At 46.2% G+C, this 19,495-nt stretch overlaps 1 protein-coding gene across 3 annotated transcripts in view; it reads right to left on the reverse strand.

Moving 5' to 3' along the window:
• Positions 1–19,495, reverse strand: part of PLXNB1 (plexin B1) — a 188,082-nt gene that overhangs the window by 15,655 nt on the left and 152,932 nt on the right. For all 3 annotated transcript variants that reach the window (XM_030205759.1, XM_030205761.1, XM_030205760.1), the window contains exons 20-28: positions 18,119–18,287; positions 17,005–17,247; positions 15,714–15,890; positions 14,881–15,029; positions 14,133–14,233; positions 8,814–9,031; positions 7,729–7,907; positions 6,147–6,213; positions 1,185–1,331 (exon numbers count right to left, since the gene is read on the reverse strand). In XM_030205759.1, the coding sequence (XP_030061619.1) occupies positions 1,185–1,331; positions 6,147–6,213; positions 7,729–7,907; positions 8,814–9,031; positions 14,133–14,233; positions 14,881–15,029; positions 15,714–15,890; positions 17,005–17,247; positions 18,119–18,287 (1,450 nt within the window). The remainder of the gene's footprint in view (positions 1–1,184; positions 1,332–6,146; positions 6,214–7,728; positions 7,908–8,813; positions 9,032–14,132; positions 14,234–14,880; positions 15,030–15,713; positions 15,891–17,004; positions 17,248–18,118; positions 18,288–19,495) is intronic.

Here is a 19,495-nt window from a genome sequence, read left to right on the forward strand (position 1 = left end):
TTTTGTGCATGAGCAGCGGTCTTATTACTGTATATATACTGGCAAGACATATTTGGAAGAGCTTTTCACAGTGAGGTCAGAAGGTTGACATGTGAGCTGGCGCTGGCTGGGCATGGCTTTAAGCACACACTGCTGGAGTTTTAGCTGACATTAACATGTCCAGTTGGGATGCAGAAGAAGAGGTAGGATTAAGGCATAGGCAAACTAGCTACATGCCTACGGCCCAGCTCCCTAATTCTATAATCTTGCATGCACAATTGTATGCTTACCAGTAGCGGATTTTCTTGAAGAGGGGCATTTGTGCAAGTTAAGTGCTTGTTTTCAAGCTAAGTGCTTTATTTGCAAAATTTAAATTGTTTAGAACTTGATTTAAATTGTAGTAATTGATCAATGGAGGTTTTTTATGGCAGTGATTGCAACTAAGCCCATAATTCACTGAATGTGAAAATGGTTAGGGTTTGCTGAGGCTTTTTGCTCCTTGATTTAATCTGGGTAATATACATGAGTGTTAAGTTTGGTAAGGATTATTGATAATTTGGTGATTTGTGAGTACCACACTCCCTTCATATTTTGCTGTACCTGTAGAGTAGCCAGGCTTGCAATTTTGAGGGTGCCCAGGGGAGGGCAATGTATTCCTCTATCCCTCCTCCCCCATGCGCTAACCATATCTTTGCTGGCGGGCATGCCGGGGCCCTGCCAGACAACTAAATACAGTCCTGCTGCTCTCCTTCTCCTCACGCTGCTTCCTTCCTGCTCTGAGTATGTCCGAGAAGACCCAACAAACTCAGAGCAGGAAGGAAGCAGCACGAGGAGGAGGGGAGTGGCAGAATTGTATTTATTTGGCTGGCAAGGCCTTGGCATCCCTGCCAGCAAAGGTAGAGGGGTGCTGCAGTTCTGGAGGGGGGTGATAGTATTTTATAAGTGAGGTTTTACTGTATTTCGGCAAGGAGGAATCAAAAGAGAAAATTTCAAGAGCTGCAAATGAAGGAGCCATATACCTGGGTCTCTGACCTGCCCTGATTTTCAGCTGGTCATTTTGCAAGAATGACTGCACATTGATCGAATATGACAGTGTGAATGGCTGGAAATGACTGCTCCAATAGGTTTGGATCAGATAAATATGCTCCCCGGAAATCCCGAAAAAGAGATTTAAACCAAAAATTAGTTCCTGCAATGGTTCTCACCAGAGTCCTGTACTCCACATCGTCTCGGAGCAGCCGATTATCATTCAAGGTGTATTTGGCTTTTCCGGTTACCCCGTCAACTGGCCCTTTATCCACCTGATGCTTGATTCCTCGGAATAGCATATAGAGATGTTCCCCTGCTGAGTCCTGGAAAGGAGTAAACACAGAAGTGAGGTCATAGCATATAAAGAACTTTAATAAATAAAGTGAGAAGTCTCCGTCCAACTAGACTAAAATAGTCAACTGCCGAGATCTACGGCAGAGGTGTGAGGAGGCTAAGCAGAGTCCTGAACAGATGGCATCCCAAGCAGGCCCTCGACACCTTAGAAAAAATTGGGTACAGGGATTCTGAAAGCAATTTATGTAAGCAAATATTTTACCCACATCATTTGACTGAAAATTGGTGCAAATGTAGGGAAAAAGTAAGTGAGGTCTTTCTCTTGATGCCAACAGCTTGAAAACGGTCCTCAGAATGAATTCCTTATTCTTCACACATTAATATTCCCTTCTTTCTGTATTCCCAGCATAGCAATCCTAGACTCCCAAAGAGCAAAGCTCGGGGTACTTTGTAATTTATGCTGTTCTCTGGACTCACTGCTTCTTTCTTCCTACCCATTCAAAAGAAGATACAATTGTTCTAGGGAAGATATTGTGAGGATAATTTTGTAACAGGCTGCTGAACTTAACTTGTGCTGCAAACATGCACATAAGTTATGCCAATTTTCACAGGGAAAGTATTTCCTTTAAAATATTTCCCCACCCATACCATATGTACATACAAAATTTTCAAAAATCAAAATGTCTTCATTTGTCCAAACCCAGCTCTAGCTCCAGCCTCTCCTTATCCTGTGTAAATGAATATACACAAGACTGCTCTAACTTCCACCAGATAACTATCTGAGTACCGGTCTGAATATCACCAGTGGCTGCCACTGTGTTGAATCCTTAGCACTGTGGTCTAGGTACCAGCAGTGGCGTAGCCAGACTGCCAATTTTGGATGGGCCTGAACCTAAAGTGGGTGGGCCCAAAATTTTCTCTCTATCCCCCTTCCCCAGCAAAATTTAGTCACACTAATCAGATGCATTTGTCACATAGGGGTAAAGTGCTGCTTTTCAGTGCATCAGGTTTCAGAAAATTTATTTAAAAGCCTAACACCCTTTTCAATGTGCTTTCAGAGGCCAAAACCTCCTGCCTCAGGTCAGCATAACGCTGTTATGGTATCCTCTCCTGACCTAAGGAAGTAAGTATTGGTCTCTGAAACTTTATTAACACAGGTACCATATTACTTTATCCTAAATTAAAATAAAATTATTTTCTTTACCTTTGTTGTATGGCCATTTACTTTTTCTCATTGTGTTGCTCCCAGTCTCTAGATTCTGCTTTCCTTCGTCTTTCTCTTGCCAGGGTTTCCTGTCCATTCACCACCTATGGCTTTTCATCTTTTCCTCACCCTTGTTCTCCACATGCCCCTTCCTCTTATTCTCTAGTCTTTCCCTACTCTGTCCTCTCCCTCTTTCCATCCAGAAGCTCCCCTCTTTCTTTTGCATCCAGCGTCTCCTTTTTCTCCCTACCCTTCCATCCAGTGTCTTCCCTCTTTCTCTCCTCATCCTTCCACCCATCTACCCTCTCTCCTGATCCTTCCATCTAGTGTCTCTATCTCTCTACCCTTTTCTGTTCAGTCTCCCCTCTCTCTCTCTCTCTCCACATCCTTCCAGTCTCTCCCCTTTCTCTCTGCATCCTTCCATCCATCTCCCCTCTTTCTCTCCCTATCCTCCCATGTCCAGCGGCTCTCTCCCTTCCCTCCAGTCCCTTCTTCCTCTCCTTCCCATGTCCCAGCGGCTCTCTCCCTTCCCTCCAGTCCCTTCTTCCTCTCCCTCCCATGTCCAGCAGCTCTCTCCCTTCCCTTCCAGTCCCTTCTTCCTCTCCCTCCCATGTCCCAGCAGCTCTCTCCCTTCCCTCCAGTCCCTTCTTCCTCTCCCTCCCATGTCCCAGCGGCTCTCTCCCTTCCCTCCAGTCCCTTCTTCCTCTCCCTCCCATGTCCCAGAAGCTCTCTCCCTTCCCTCCAGTCCCTTCTTCCTCTCCCTCCCATGTCCAGCAGCTCTCTCCCTTCCCTTCCAGTCCCTTCTTCCTCTCCCTCCCATGTCCCAGCAGCTCTCTCCCTTCCCTCCAGTCCCTTCTTCCTCTCCCTCCCATGTCCCAGCGGCTCTCTCCCTTCCCTCCAGTCCCTTCTTCCTCTCCTTCCCATGTCCCAGCGGCTCTCTCCCTTCCCTCCAGTCCCTTCTTCCTCTCCCTCCCATGTCCAGCAGCTCTCTCCCTTCCCTTCCAGTCCCTTCTTCCTCTCCCTCCCATGTCCCAGCAGCTCTCTCCCTTCCCTCCAGTCCCTTCTTCCTCTCCCTCCCATGTCCCAGCGGCTCTCTCCCTTCCCTCCAGTCCCTTCTTCCTCTCCCTCCCATGTCCCAGAAGCTCTCTCCCTTCCCTCCAGTCCCTTCTTCCTCTCCCTCCCATGTCCAGCAGCTCTCTCCCTTCCCTTCCAGTCCCTTCTTCCTCTCCCTCCCATGTCCCAGCAGCTCTCTCCCTTCCCTCCAGTCCCTTCTTCCTCTCCCTCCCATGTCCCAGCGGCTCTCTCCCTTCCCTCCAGTCCCTTCTTCCTCTCCCTCCCATGTCCCAGAAGCTCTCTCCCTTCCCTCCAGTCCCTTCTTCCTCTCCCTCCCATGTCCAGCAGCTCTCTCCCTTCCCTTCCAGTCCCTTCTTCCTCTCCCTCCCATGTCCCAGCAGCTCTCTCCCTTCCCTCCAGTCCCTTCTTCCTCTCCCTCCCATGTCCCAGCAGCTCTCTCCCTTCCCTCCAGTCCCTTCTTCCTCTCCCTCCCATATCCAGTAGCTCTCTCCCTTCCCTCCAGTAACTTCTTCCTCTCCCTCCCATATCCAGTAGCTCTCTCCCTTCCTTCCAGTCCCTTCTTCCTCTCCCTCCCATGTCCCAGCAACTCTCTCCCTTCCCTCCAGCCTCTTCCTCCTCTCCCTCCCATGTCCCAGCAGCTCAGCCATTTTTCCTCCAGGTCCGCCCATCCGCATCCTTCGCGCTGTCTCTATCCCTTTTGTCCCACGGAGGCAGCGCTTCCTTCCTGCCCTGTCTTCTCCCCAAACTCCACTGCATCGGTCCCTCCCTGCAAGTGGAATCCTCCTTCGGCGGTCGCGCTGCGCTGCGCTGCCATGCACACGCAGCTTCGCTCCTCCCCCTGCCACGTTCATCCGGCCCTAAACAGGAAGTGCATCACAGAGGGCCAGATAGATGCGGCAGGGGGAGGAGCGTAGCTGCGTGTGCAATTGCATGGCAACGCAGCGCGACCGGCGAAGGAGGATTCCACTTGCAGGGATGGACCGATGCAGCGGAGCTTCGGGAGAAGACAGGGCAGGAAGGAAGCGCTGCCTCCGTGGGACAAAAGGGATAGAGACAGCAATGCGGATGGGCGGGCCTGGAGGGAAAATGGGTGGGCCTGGGCCCGTCCAAACCCACCCGTGGCTACGCCCTGGGAACCAGTACAGCCTTGCACTGAACATCTGGATACAAAAAGTCACAGCGGGCGACGCTTACAAAAATGCTGACTCATGGACTGAACATTGACCTATATATTTATAACCTGTATTATTCACTGTTCTGGGTGGGGAACAAAAAAAAAACCTAAAATCCAATATTGTATTTTGGTAGATAGAACACATCCTTATTCTAGAGAATACAACAACTCAAAATGCAAGTCTTGGCAGATGGAACACAACCTTAAGCAAGGAAACGCAACACTTGAAAATGCAGGGTCTGGGTAGATGGAATGCTTCCCTATTCTAGGGAACACAGCACCAAGTGAAGAGGAAGTCCAGCATACAGTGAATTGCAATAGTTAAGGTGTGTAATGATAATAGCTAATAAGAGGCAGCAGATAGACTTTCGAACATATAGGTTGCCCTAATCTGTCTGACCTATCTGATTAACTGTACATTTGTCTTTTTAGATTGTAAGCTCTTCGAGCAGGGACTGTCCTTCCATGTTAAATTGTACAGCGCTGCGTAACCCTAGTAGCGCTTTAGAAATGTTAAGTAGTAGTAGTAGTAGACCAGGTGAGATAGAAGAAGGAAGCAAACTGATCATACATGGTATAAAGCAAAGAAGGATGAGTGGACTATCACATTGATCTGAGTCAGTTGGTTATCAAAGATGACACCCAGGATCTTCACCGATTCACTGAAGTGGAGAGGACGTCCAGCAATTGTAGAGAAGGGACACGTGGATTGGGAAAAAGAATAGATTCACATTTCTTCATGTTAAGAAAAAATAGTTGGTTTTAAGCCAGGCAGAGACATATTGAAGACGAGCTGAGGGTCAAAACAGAAGTGGTGGAATCTGAGATATGGCAGAGTATCTGGATGTCATCAGCATAACCGTAAGGGAAGCAGCCTTGTTCCTGAATGATCATTAGTAAGGGAGAGAGGAAAATATTAGAGAGAGTGGGGGCCAGACATAGTAAATGTTAGCAGATAAAGACCTGCTCGGTCCATCCAGGCTGCCCAACAAGGTGGCCAGAGTTGAATCTGGCACTCTGCACGGGTTCCACTTCTTCACGATTTAACATTAGTGCATTTAATCTCTGTGTCTAGCTGCAAATTTTGGGGCACAGACTGTAGAAGTTTGCCCATCACTAGTCCTACTTCCCAACTACTGGAATGACTATTGAAGCCCACTCCAGCCTTGATCCTGATCTGATTTTGCCATTTACAGGATCCAGACTGTAGAAATCTGCCCAGCATTGGTCATGGAATGCAACACCTGCAAATGCAAGGTCTTGGTAGATGGAACACATCCCTATTTTAGGGAACGCAACACCTGAAAACGCAGATTTTGGTGGATTTAGCACATCCCTATTCTAGGGAACGCAACAGCTGAAAGTGCAGGGTCTTGGTAAATGCAGCCTTACCCTGACAAAGGCATAGAGACAAATGGACATCCAGTTGGTCAGCAGCTTCTCCACCACAGTCTCTGTCCTGAAAGGGACAAGGAAGAAACTCTGTAAACCTGCATTTTTTGGCCAGAATTGTTTTAAAATGTTTATTTTTTGCTTCTTATATACTACCTGCAAGCCATTGAAGTGGTGTATATTCAGCTACAATGTGTATTTTTCTGGCCCTGGAGGGCTCACAATCTGAGTTTGTACCTGAGGCGATGGAGGGTTAAATGACTTGCTCAAAATCACAGGGAACTGCAGTGTGTCACACCCCTGCCCCGCCCTCTGTCACACCCCACCCAGACCCCTGTCACTTTGACCCCCCCCAAGGAAAGCCAGATTCCCTCTCTCTCCCTCCACGTATATCCCCTTCCCAATTTTTCAGCCGCCCTCCATCCACATGACTCCATTCACTACCCCTCCCCTCCTGTATCTTATTGTAGTATGGAAGACTTGCAAGGCTGCGGCTTGAACTCTCAGCAGCCATTTTGAAGCGGTGCCGGGAGCAAGACAGGTCTTTCTGCCCTGAAGAGGCCACTAGATCACCAGGGCATTTAGAATAAGCTAAAGGAGGGGAGGGTAGGATAGGACACCCTGAGGTCCGCCTGTTCGTCCGGAAATCTGGACAAACGGGCAGCGTGGCAAAACCCGCCCAGATGCCCAGCAGTGTCCTCAAAAAGAGGACATGTCAGGGTAAAACCAGACGTATAACTACATAAGTATTGCCACACTGGGACAGACCAAAGGTCCATCAAGCCCAGCATCCTGTTTCCAACAGTGACCAATCCAGGTTTTGTACTTTTTTGGGATCTTGACAGGTATTTGTGACCTGAATTGGCCACTGTTGGAAACAGGATGCTGGGCTTGATGGACCTTTGGCCTTTTCCAGTATGGCAATACTTATGTACAGGTCACAAATACCTGGCAAGATCCCAAAAAAGTACAAAACCTTTTATACTGCTTATCCCAGAAAGAGTGGATTTTCCCCAAGTCCATTTATTAACGGTCTATGGACTTTTCCTTTAGGAAGCCGTCCAAACCTTTTTAAAACTCTGCTAAGCTAACCGCCTTTACCACATTCTCTGGCAACGAATTTCAGAGTTTAATTACACGTTGAGTGAAGAAAGATTTTCTCCGATTCGTTTTAAATTTACTACATTGTAGCTTCATCGCATGCCCCTTAGTCCTATTATTTTTGGAAAGCGTAAACAGACGCTTCACATCTACCTGTTCAACTCCACTCATTATTTTATAGACCCTATGGTAACCCTATGTACCAGCAGCAAAATCTGCATTTTACAATCTCTCAAAGAGCTTCACAGAACACAGCAAACATTCTCCCTGGCCAGCTGACAGAGCGGAAGACAGCTGGAAGGAAGTTCTGTCTTCTGTGGTCTCCCTTTCTTTTAATTACATTGGAGCGGAAGCCTTCTCCTAATTGTTTTCAGTACTGTGATGTTCCGCATATAGAGCTGAAACATTAGGAACCAAAGTGCCAGGAAATAGGCGGCTGATAAAAACAGACATGCAAGTGGTTCCTACGCAAGGTCCTCACCTCCGCAGCATGAGTTTGGGGTTTTTAGCCACATACTGCTCCACCAGGTCATTCAGGAGGGTTTTCAGGATGTCCGTAAAATATTCCAGCTTTCCATGCAATGAAACAGTAAGGAGGGATGCCACATATGCCCGGTCCCTTGGGGAGAATGTTCGTTGACTCTCCAATGTATGAATAAACTGAACAGCAAGAGAAAGTAAAAAAAAAAATCCAACAAAATTAATCATTACAAAAAACTGTACAAGAATAGTTATAGAGCAGGGGGTTCTCAACCCAGTCCTCAGGACATAGCAAGCCAGTCTGGTTTTCAAGATACTCACAAGGAATATGCAGGAGATAAATTTGCATGCACTGTCTCTTTTATATGCAAATCTATCTCATGCATATTCATTGTCTCCACCTTTCTAGAAAGGTGCAGTAGAGCTCTGCATGCATAGGCATCCCGGGCTCATGTATCACGTCTGTTTTATAGAATGCCATCAGAAACAGTTGATTTCATATAAACCTGTTGCAGCTATTCTTCCACCTCTCTTCAAAAAAATCTATACAATTTAGGGGGTTTTATATTTTTAAAAAATGTTATGCTATTTTTATCTATTAAAGGAATATGCTGTTAGTAAACTTTCTTAGTGCGTTGATGCATATTTTTATGTGGATTATAGGGATAAATCTTGGCACATACTGCAGTCTAGCTATGCCAGCCCAGCCTCTGACTCCCACTTTATCCACAGAAGGGGGAGGGCAGTTTTTAAAGGGGTTTTTTTTCCCAGTGGTAAACTCTCATTTACCCAGAGAAATCCTTCTGAAAACTGGCTCCTCTGTTTGATATACTGATGTGAAAATGGTTTACAAATATCTCAAATAAAACTGAAATTAAATTATTAAAGTAACTGAGGAAGGAACTTTTCTTTTCAAAAAGTTGCCTACAGCCACTTCCGTAAGAAATACTGGCCTATGTAAGGGCTTTGGAGCTCCCAGGTGTCTTGATCTTTCCATCAGTCAGTGCAAGCAGGAGCTCAGCCAGATGTCAGAGTGTGGAACAACATTATTCGAAAGGATGGCTCGGTGAAGTTCTCTCTCCTTACCTTGGTGAGGAAAAGTTTGCTATTCAGCAGGTTTGAAAGCTGCACCAGGCCCTGCTCCACAGTCTGCCGCCGACACTCTGGAACATCTAGATCCCTCTGCAATGGCGATTCCCGGTGTCCCGGGAAGAAGATGCGCTCTGCATATGTCTTGTAATCTAGGAAAGGGATTCGCGTGCCAACCAGATCGCTGGTGAGATCCATCATTTCTGTCATTAGGTCTGTGGAAGGCAGCATGGAAAGATTTTATAATGTAAAAAAGTTAACTGCCACATAATATTTATTTATTTAGATTTTGCTCACACCTTTTTCAGTAGTAGCTCAAGGTGAGTTATATTCAGGTAGACTGGATATTTCTCTGTCCCAGGAGGGCTCACAATCTAAGTTTGTACATGAGGCAATGGAGGGTTAAGTGACTTGCCCAAGATCACAAGGAGCATCTCAACATATTACAAACATATTTAAACAGTGCTGGGAATACTGAAGCTGTAAATCTTATAGATACAAGGAAGCAGTGGATCTGATAACTTTTCTAACTGGGATATCAACATTTTGCCTTTTTTGTTTGGGTATTTGGAGTTCAGTTTGGAATGAGGCTTTTCTTTATAATTTGCTGTTCACAGGTTTACTTTCCTGAATGGAAAATAGTGGAAAGTTTGACGTCTTTTCCCCTTGACAATGATTTGAGTAATACCTGGTTAGACCAATGTTTGGAAATTGTTGCTACTTGATCCCAGTGAAAGAATTAAATCAGGTCTGTGGAAGAATTAAGGAGTCCTTTTACTAAGGTGCACTGCAAAATGGACTGCGGTAGTACAGACGCGTGTTTTGGGCGCACGCAGAATTATTTTTCAGCGCACTTACAAAAAAAATGTCTTTTTTGCTGAAAATGGATGTGCAGCAAAATCAAAATTGCCGTGCGTCCATTTTGGATCTGAGACCTTACCGCCGGCCGTTGACCTAGCGGTAAAGAATCTGGGTGGTAATGACCTACACGCTCCAAACGCCACTTGGTGTGCAGCCGTAACGCGCGCCTGAAAATAAAAAATATTTTTCAGACATGTGTATCGGACGTGCGCCAAAAATGAAATTACTGCAACAACCACGTGTTAGTTGGGCGGTAAGTCCATTTTGGTGCGTATTGGGTGTACGTAGACGCTTATGCAGCTTAGTAAAAGGACCCCTAAGGTAGATATGAAAGTGGACACACAGGGGAACACTTTTATTGCCTTTTCAGTTGGTACTTGGAATAAACAAAATCTTTTGGAAAGTTTGCTGGGCTTCAACCACACACCTTAGGAAGTTGCATGTGTAGATGCTCAATCCACATGCCAGGGGCATAGCTGCTATGGGGGCCTGGGCCCCCGTAGATTTGGCCCTGGACCCCCTGCCGACGACCCTCTCAACCCCCCCTCCCGCTGCTAACCCGCCGACGCCGTCTGCTACCTTTGCTGGCGGGGGACCCCAACCCCCACCAGCCGAAGTCTTCTTCCTTCGTTTGGTTTCTGAGTCTGACGTCCAGGATGTCAGACTCACAGAAACAGAACGAAGCCTTGCGATCTGCAGGGCTTCGTTCTGTTTCTGTGAGTCTGACGCAGGACATAAGCTCTGTTGAGCAGGGACTGTCTTTTTCATGTTAATTTGTACAGCGCTGCGTAAGTCTAGTAGCGCTATAGAAATGTTTAATAGTAGTAGTAGTAGTAGGACATCAGACTCAGAAACCAAACGAATGAAGAAGACTTCGGCTGGCGGGGCTTGGGGTCCCCCGCCAGCAAAGGTAGGAGAAGGCAGGCAGGGGGTCGAGAGGGTCGTAGGCGGGGGGGTCAAAGTTGTTGGAGGTGTCAGCAACGGCGGGGGGAGGTATCAACAATGGCAAGGGGGGTCGGCAATGGCAGTGGCGGGGGGAGGTCGGCGGTGCTGGGGGGGGCTAAAATGTGCCCCATCACCTCGGCTCTGGACCTCCCTACCGCTGAAGTCTGGCTACGCCCCTGCCACAAGCATCCCTATTTAGTGAGCAAAAAGGTATATCCCCACCTCCAACCACATAAAATATAGCAGCATTCCCAGTGAGAGGAGAACCAACACCCAGACTGGATTCTCCAGTACGGGTGCAGAGATTTCTCTTTCTTCACTTTCTTGCCTCAGTTTTGCTCTATGGTGCGACCTCACCTTGAGTATTGGATTCAGTTCTGGTCAATGTATCTCAAAAAAGATGTAACGGAATTAGAAAAGGTTCAAAGGAGAGTGAACAAAATGATAAAGGGGGTGACTCTCATATGAGGAAAGCCTAAAGAGGTTAGGGCTCTTCACAGGGGCATAGCCATGGGTGGGCCTGGGTCCACCCACTTTGGGCTCAGGCCCACCCAGCAACGGTGCACCCATAGATGCCAATAATAAAAGACAGCCCAAACCCACTTCAGCTTTCCCTCCCAGCCACCCACCGGCACGCTGCAGGACTTCTTTCTCCTCCCTCCCTCCCTCCCCTTCCATCTCCGTTGGGCAGCACCAGCCTAACTCTACAGCAAAGCTGCACGGCACCGAGTCCATCAGCATGCTGCCGCTACACTGCTGCCCTCCCTTGTCATCTTTTGGCAGAGGTGTTAGCTCTGCAGCGGATCCATGCGGCGCTAGGGCTGTCTGTACGCTGCTGCGACGTGCGACTGCTTCTTCTGCGCTGGTCCTGCCTCACCTTCTCCGATACTCTTTCTGAGGAGGCGGGGCCAGCACAGAGGAAGCAGTCGCATGTCGCAGCAGCGTACAGACAGCCCTAGTGCCACATGGATCCGCTGCAGAGCTAACACCTCTGCCAAAAGATGACAAGGGAGGGCAGCAGCGTAGCGGCAGCATGCTGACGGACCCGGTGCCGTGCAGGTTTGCTGTAGAGTTAGGCTGGCGCTGCCCGACAGAGATGGAAGGGGAGGGAGGGAGGGGAAAGAAGGCCTGCAGCATGCCAGCGGGTGGCTGGGAGGTGGAAGAGAAAAAAAGCCTGCAGCATGCCGGTAGGTGGTGCCTGGGGGAAGGGATCAGCAGGTGGCCGGGGGGGGGGGGGGGGGGGGGGGTAGGGAAGAGAGGGAGGGGAAAAAACATGCAGCATGCTGGCAGGTGGTTTGGGGGGGGGGGGGGGTCGGGGCACTGGCGTAGCCAGACAGCCAATTTTGGGGAGAAGGGGGAGAGAGAAAATTTTGTGCCCACCCACTTTGTGCTCAGGCCCACCTAAAATTGGCTGTCTGACTACGCCACTGGCTCTTCAGCTTGGAAAAGAGATAGATGAGGGGAGATTTGATTGAGGTCTACAAAATCCTGAGTGCTGTAGAATGAGTAGACGTGAATTGATGTTTTGCTCATTCCAAAAGTACAAAGACTAGGGGACACGCAAGGAAGATACATGGACATACTTTTAAAACAAATAGGAGGAAATATTTTTTTACTCAACGAATAGTTAAACTCTGGAACTCTTTGCCGGAGGATGTAGTAATAGTGGTTAGCGTATCTGGGCTTAAAAAATTGGTTTGGACAAGTTCCTGGAGGAAATGTCCATAGTCTGTTATTGAGTCAGACATGGGGGAAGCCACTGCTTGTCCCGGGATTGGTAGCGTGGAATGTTGCCACCATTTGGGTTTTTGCCAGGTACTTGAGACCTAGATTGGCCACTGTTGGCAGCAGGATACTGGAATCGATGGACCATTGGTCTGACCCAGTATGGCTATTCTTATGTTCCATGTTGCAGAATAAGACATGTGACCACTCTGTACCTATTTAACTTTTAGGTGGAGAAACTACCCAGATAATTTCTGCTGGAAAACATTCCTAAAGATATATAGGTGCTTTGCACCCACCCCGTTCCCTATTCCCAAACTTTCCTTACCACTCTGATGTAGCTACAAGACAGTAATGAGGAAGCCACTGCTTGCCCTGGGATTGGTAGTATGGAATGGTGCTACTAATTGGGATTCTGCCAGGTACTTGTGACTTGGATTGGCTACTGTTGGAAACAAGATATTGGGCTAGATGGATCATTGGTCTTACCCAGTATGGCTATTCTTATGTTCTTATGCTATGTTCAGATATTGTGAAACACTGTGAGGCTTTTTATTAGGTTAGGGATGGACAGTCAGAAAAGTGTCTTCATTTTTGTTTCTTTTTTTGCTTGTTTTGAAATGAATGTTGTTAAAGGTGCACACTATGAGGTAAATTCAAGAAAGGGCATCTCAAATTAGGTGCCTGCACGCAATTGCTATCAAAGAAAACTAGTTTAAGTCCGCACATACGCACCTAACTTTAAGCACGAGTACTTACGCCATGTCAAAGGCTGGTGAAAGTGCTCACGCCTAACTCCTCGTATTCTATAAGATGTGTGCGTAACTACTAGGCACGCCCCCTGACCTGCCCATACCTCCCATGATGCCTCCCCTCGTAGATGCATGCAATAGAATTAGGGCCCATATGTTATTGAATACCAACTAAAAGCAGTTGCATGCACAACTGATCATTGGTGCCAACCAGGGGCGTAGCTATGTGGGGCCACGGGGGCATGGGCCCCCACAGATTATGCCCTGGCCCCCTATACATTTGACCCCCGCCGCCGCATCAGGCGCCTTTGTTGTGTGATCATCTGTTTCTGACACCTTACATCCTGCACGTAAGGCGTCAGAAACAGATGATCACACAACGAAGGCGCCGGAGTTGACCGGCACTGAAGAAGACTGTTCGGCTGGCGGGGATAGGGGACTCCTGCCAGCAAACAAGGTACCTGATGCAGCGACGATGGGGAAGGGGGCGGGCGGACAGGGGGGGGGTTGCGGTTGTGGCGGCGGGGGGGTCCAAAGTGGAGGGGGGTCAGCGGCGAGGGGAGGCAGCTAAACAGTGCCCCCCCACCTCGGGCTCTGGCCCCCCTCCCGCTGAGGTCTGGCTACGCCCCTGGTGCCAACTAAGGTTGATTTAGCCTATTACTACTCGTTAACACCAATTATCAGTTCATTAATAAATGAATTTATGCACACAACTGACCTTATTCTGTTACTTGTGCGCACAACTTACCGTGTTAAGTGTAAAGTTGTACATGCAAGTTTGTAGAATCCGGAGTATATGCGCCAACCCCCCCAAATCTCTAAATGGCAAGGAAAATCCAAATAAACTAAAAATAATAAAAAATAGTAGCACTATAGAAATGATGAGTAGCAGTAGTAAATGGCTCTAAAACTCATTCTTCCCACTTCGTGTTGATCTGCACCTTCCTTGTTGCAGTCAGGAGGTGTAGAACGTGTCCATATACATATCTGTTTGTGTGGAAGCGTGAACATGCTTGCGTTTGGAGCACATTACCTGTAAATTCCTTTTTGCAGCGGTCCCGTACGCTGGTTTCTAGGTTCTCCAGTTGGATCTGAACTTTCTTGTAATCCCTCAGAGCCTGTTTGCTTTTACGCCTAATGGAGGAAGCAGACATATTAGATTCAGCTGTAAAATTACACATCTGTTGTGAGGGCTGTCTATTACTAAGGAGGCACAGGTCTTCAACACATTACTCTGTTTGGGCAGAATGGTAATAATATAGGGCCTTATATAAATTTAGGAGCATAGATTTACACTCGTAATTTAGGAGCATAACCTTTATAGAATAAGGCCCTATAAAGATTATGCTCCAAAATTAATGTTCCTAAAATTTATTCTCCTAAATTAGGAGCATACCCTATGCTCCAAAATAGATTATGCTCCTAATTTAGGAGCATAAATTTAGAAGCATAAATTTTAGGAGCGTAAATTTAGGAGTAATAGAATAAAGCCCATAATGTGTAACTTTCCTGCAGGAATGAATGCTTCCAGGGATAATAGTAACCTAGAAGTGAACCTGGCATTTTTCAGGGCCCAGTGGATATAAATATAATTTTATCCTCCTCTCCACAGAAGGCTTTCTTACCATTCAAACAATATCCATCGGTCAGTCCGCTGCTACTACTTTTACACAAATTGGATTCAAGATACACCCTGGTCTATTTATGTGTTCTGTTTTGTTTTTTTGGGGGGGTCCTCTTGGGTAGTCTTACAAGCATGCTCAGGAAGTACTTTTTCGCACCTATAGATGAGAACTATAATGAGTACAATCAAGGCAACGAAGGATGCTCCAACTCCGAGTCCAATCTGCGCTGCCAACGGGAAGGTCAACTGGCTTTCTGTGTCATACTGGACTCTCCCAAGATTGAAGTTCAAATTTCCTATCTGCACCTGCAGGAGAAATTTGAAGGGTCAACTTCAAAGTCTTGCTTTCTATGTCTCTGTGACCCCCTGGTTTTTCCTCACACCACATGATCATCTCCCCTTTAACTTTATGGGAGCATTTGGGCTGTCTGGAGTCAAATGGTTAATAGCTTTCTTGGGAGTTGGCCCAGCAGCCTTTCTTCCCTCTCTCTCTTTTCTGCCTATCTCCCCACTAGGTGTCTTTTCTTCTCTTCTCCTTTCTTATGTTTTTCAGGTATTTGTATTGTAAACTACATTGTTGCAAATTGGCCAAAACATGATACAGCAAGTCTGTCAATAAACATAAACAACAAACTTATGCTTCTCAATATATCACACATACCCTCACCCACTTCCTCATACTCAGTGGTTCCTCTTCACAGTAGCATTCCTTTGGGTGCAGGTTTTCTCCTGTCCTTCACTCTATTTTCATCCCTTCGGTCTTCCTTACATACAAGAAAGATTCCACTACCTGCCTTGGTACCCAACATATCCACTGTTCTCTCCTGTATTGAACCCCTCAGCATTCCCAACCTGGAGAGAAAGTATTTCTTCATATCTTCCTCAACACTTTCCCTCCCTTACAACCTTCTGCCCCCCAGCACTCCCCACTTCTGGCTTATTTTTGCTATTCCCTCTCCATCCCCTGCCCCATTCTGTTTCTACACCTACCATGAACTCTGGAAGTGAATCCATTCCCTCTCGTTTGGTTGCGTGCCTTGGAGCAGGTTGCTCAGATGGGGGCTCACAGTACAGGTGGTTTCTTGTCAATGTCTTCACAATGCAGACACCCTCTCCGATCATTGCCACCATTTCATCTTTATAGACCGCCAGGTCCAGGTTCTCTCCCTGGAACACAGTCTCGCATATTAACTTTATTTTCCACCATGCAAACAGACCATCATGAATCAACTGTGCTCTGCTGCTCATCAACATTTTGTTTGAGAAAATAGTGAGGACAATTTTTCAAAACCAGTTAAGTGGGGAAATATCTATTTATCCAAGTAAACTGGCTATCTGGAAATTACCATCCCTCAATGTAGCCAAATGTCCAGGAGTTGAACTTTCAGTTGCATTTAGAGGAGGCATCTCTGGGGCTGTGTTTAGCTCAAGGAAACAAAATAAAAAACAAATATGACTCCATCCCCGAAATTCTATAAATGGCACTTAAAATTGTGTGCACAATTTAATTGATTAGAGAGCCAATTAGCAGTAATAATTTGGTGCTAATAATCAATTATCAGCACTAATTGGCATTAATTGAAATGTATGTGCGCATTTTTAGTCATGGGGATCCATGCGTAAATTTTATGCAAAGCTCTAAAAAGGGGGCATGGCCATGGGAGAGTCATGGGTGGATCTGGGGCATTTCTACAATTTATGTGTGCTGTTATAGAATAAGAGGAATCCACTCCAAATTTTGGCATTAAGGATTTACACCAGTGTTTACTTGGCATTCATCCTCATGTCTAAAATTAGGCGCCAATCCCGGTGCTGTGTATTCTATAAACAGCGCCTAACTTTCAACACTGTTAATAGAATAGCGCTTTGTGTATTTTTTTTGCCACTATTTATAAAATTTGTTCCTATATGTGTTATTTTGCATAGAAAGAGTATCTACACATAAATCAAATACAAATGTCCTTTTCTGTGTCAGGCTTCAAAGTGAACATACACGCAAACTTCTTTTTTGGAAAGTTAGTGCAAAGACCATTCGTAAAAAGTACTTACAGACCCTGTCCCAGTATGGACAATTTAAAAATTGCCTCCTATATGCAGAGTAAACTGATTTTCACTGGGTAATAACCGAGCTTGCAGTAAGACAACTTTAGCAGTAAACTGAGTGAGTTTTAGCTGGAAATCATAATGCTAGCATGATATATAAACTAAAGCTCTTGGTTACTTGAAGGGAATGCCATCTGGAGAAGGTCATTGTTTCTGAGTTGTCTTGATACTAGCTTACCTCTACGGAGATGACACTGCCAGGTTTGTGTCGATATGGCTTGGCAGGGTCTTCAGCATTGAGTTGTTTCAAAACTGGGTTGACCTCATACGAGAATGGTGTTGGGCTTAATGAGTTGAAGTCAAAGTGCAGATTATCCAGAATAAACTCCACAGTGATATGGGCGATTTGAGGTAGTAGATTAATGGCTGGAGTCTTACACATGATGAGGAATGAGGAGTTAACCAGGCATACCTCGTCAAACTAGGAAGCGAAGAATGAACAAAGTCAAGAGCAATGGACAAACCTTAGGACTGAGATTAGAAATTCACGAACTATAAACATTTTAGTTCTATTCCCTATAATATCGTAAAAATATTCTTACAGGTTGTTAGATAGGGACATGGAATTCTCCATACGCCTCTTATTTTGTACCCACCTTCCCCAGATAATCTGCCTGGGTGATTTTAGCTTCTCCTGCCAACTGAGGGCCAGTTGGAAAGTCTAAGACTATCCCATTAGCACTGCCTTCTATCAGTATTGGTTGCCCATATTGGAGGCTATTTTCTCTTCAAACGTTGTCACCTCCATGCCACTTCCAAGCACAGATTTAGGCATAAGTAATGTAGACTATTGCCTTTGTTGGCAAATTTTCATATTTGCTGCAATGCTGGCGTTAGGGTCTGCCATGTTTACACTTGCTATGTGACACATTGAATGAATGTCTTCATTAAGACAGTTGATAAATCTTAATCAAATGCCCTGTAAAGTGGTCATGGCCCCCATCCCTGCAGCAGTTGCAGCAACTCCAGAAAATTCAGGGCAAGGCCTGTAATTTCTGGGTGTACTGCTGGTGACGGTCAGCAAAATGCTGATCAGCACTGGCTGGATATCAGGCTCATAGTCTATATACTTCAAAATTATGCAAAAGCATTATTCTGTAAATACGCACATATTAGACAGGCATGTGTACAAGTAGGCGGAGTCTGGGCAGAACATGGGTGGGACTTACATCTACACACATAACTTACAGAACACTATAAGTAAAGTACATCTCTCTGGCATTTAGGGAAACCCCACTATAGTGGGCCGGGTTGGACTAGCTAGGCTAGAGTCTATAAGATGGATAATTTACCTGCTGGATACCGCACAGGGCATTTTCAAAGCAGTCTGTTTCTGGAATAATTCTGCGCTGTCTTCCTACACCACGGCGACGGCGTTCTAGTGGCGATACCACGACTCGGATCTTTGGTGCCTGGACCACGTCCAGGTTCTGTCCATAAACCAAGATCACTCTTCCACCACTGGCAACAAAAAAAACCCCATGTCAAACCAATGTATTTGGCCTACCTTGCATTTCTCCCCACCTTCCTATCTACTCTTTGTGCACCATCAAGAAACTCTATGTGTCTGTTTATTCATTTAAACAGTTTATGAATTGCCCTTACAAATGTGAATGTGTCCAATGTAGTGTATATAGCTGACCTAAGGACGTACCTTAGTCTTTAGGAATTTCAGACCACCTATTAAATCTCTCCTTCAAATTTATTTTACTTCTTTAAAAGGTCTGCGTGCCTAAATTTAGGAGTCTAAGCTGGTTTAAGCCAAATTTAGGAAAATTCACCTATGGCCTGCTATTCATTTGACTAGATTTAGGGGGAAACAATCAACATGGGTTACTGTTAAGGTGGGTTATTTTACCAAAAATTGTTCTATTGTAGCACAATATCTCATTTTATGTAATTAGACTCTGTGTTAAAATAGCCTGACTTGTGCTAAAATAACCTGTCTTTAATGGCAACCCACAATGATAACCTGGGCCACCGCGAGGGGATGCAAAATTCCCTGGGCCTGGCGCCAGGGTCTCTCTCTCTCTCTCTCCTGTTCCTGTCGGGACCTGGGCGATTGCATTAACGTGATAACCTGGTCCCAGCACACAGAATCAGGAGAGAGACAGACCCCATTGCCAGGCCCCTCTTGGAGGCCGGGGGAGAAGCAGATGCACTGATGTAGGAAGGGCAGAGGGGTAGTGGAGGCCTGAGTGAGCGAGGGGTGGCTGCGGCAGCCCTGCCCCGGGCCGGGCTCTGTCTCTCCGCGGCCCTGTTGACAACTTCCCCCTTTAGTCTGTTAAGTGAGGTGCCCTAGTGCTGAAAATCATTGCTAAGCACCAAACTTTGCCACTGCCCTACTTAGTCAACTAAGTTTTCGATCTCTACAATTATTAGCCAAGTGAAACTAGGAGCCTAGGTTTAGACAATGACCCTGGTACTTTTCAAAAGGGTTAGTTTAGGGTCCTAAACCCCAGATTTAGATATCTAAACTCTTTATATTGACAGAGTACCCATAAGATCGCAGGATAATGCTTAGCACATAATGAAAAGAATGATCAAAATTTTTGAGTTTTCTTAAGATCACTAGCAGGAGAAACCTTGGTCCCACAAGCCTACTTAGTGAATCACAACAGGTCTGATAAAGAACAAAACACAGTGATTTAAGTTGGTGGTAAGGTAGT

This window comes from Microcaecilia unicolor, chromosome 6 (assembly GCF_901765095.1).
Source record: "Microcaecilia unicolor chromosome 6, aMicUni1.1, whole genome shotgun sequence".
Lineage (NCBI taxonomy): Eukaryota > Metazoa > Chordata > Amphibia > Gymnophiona > Siphonopidae > Microcaecilia > Microcaecilia unicolor.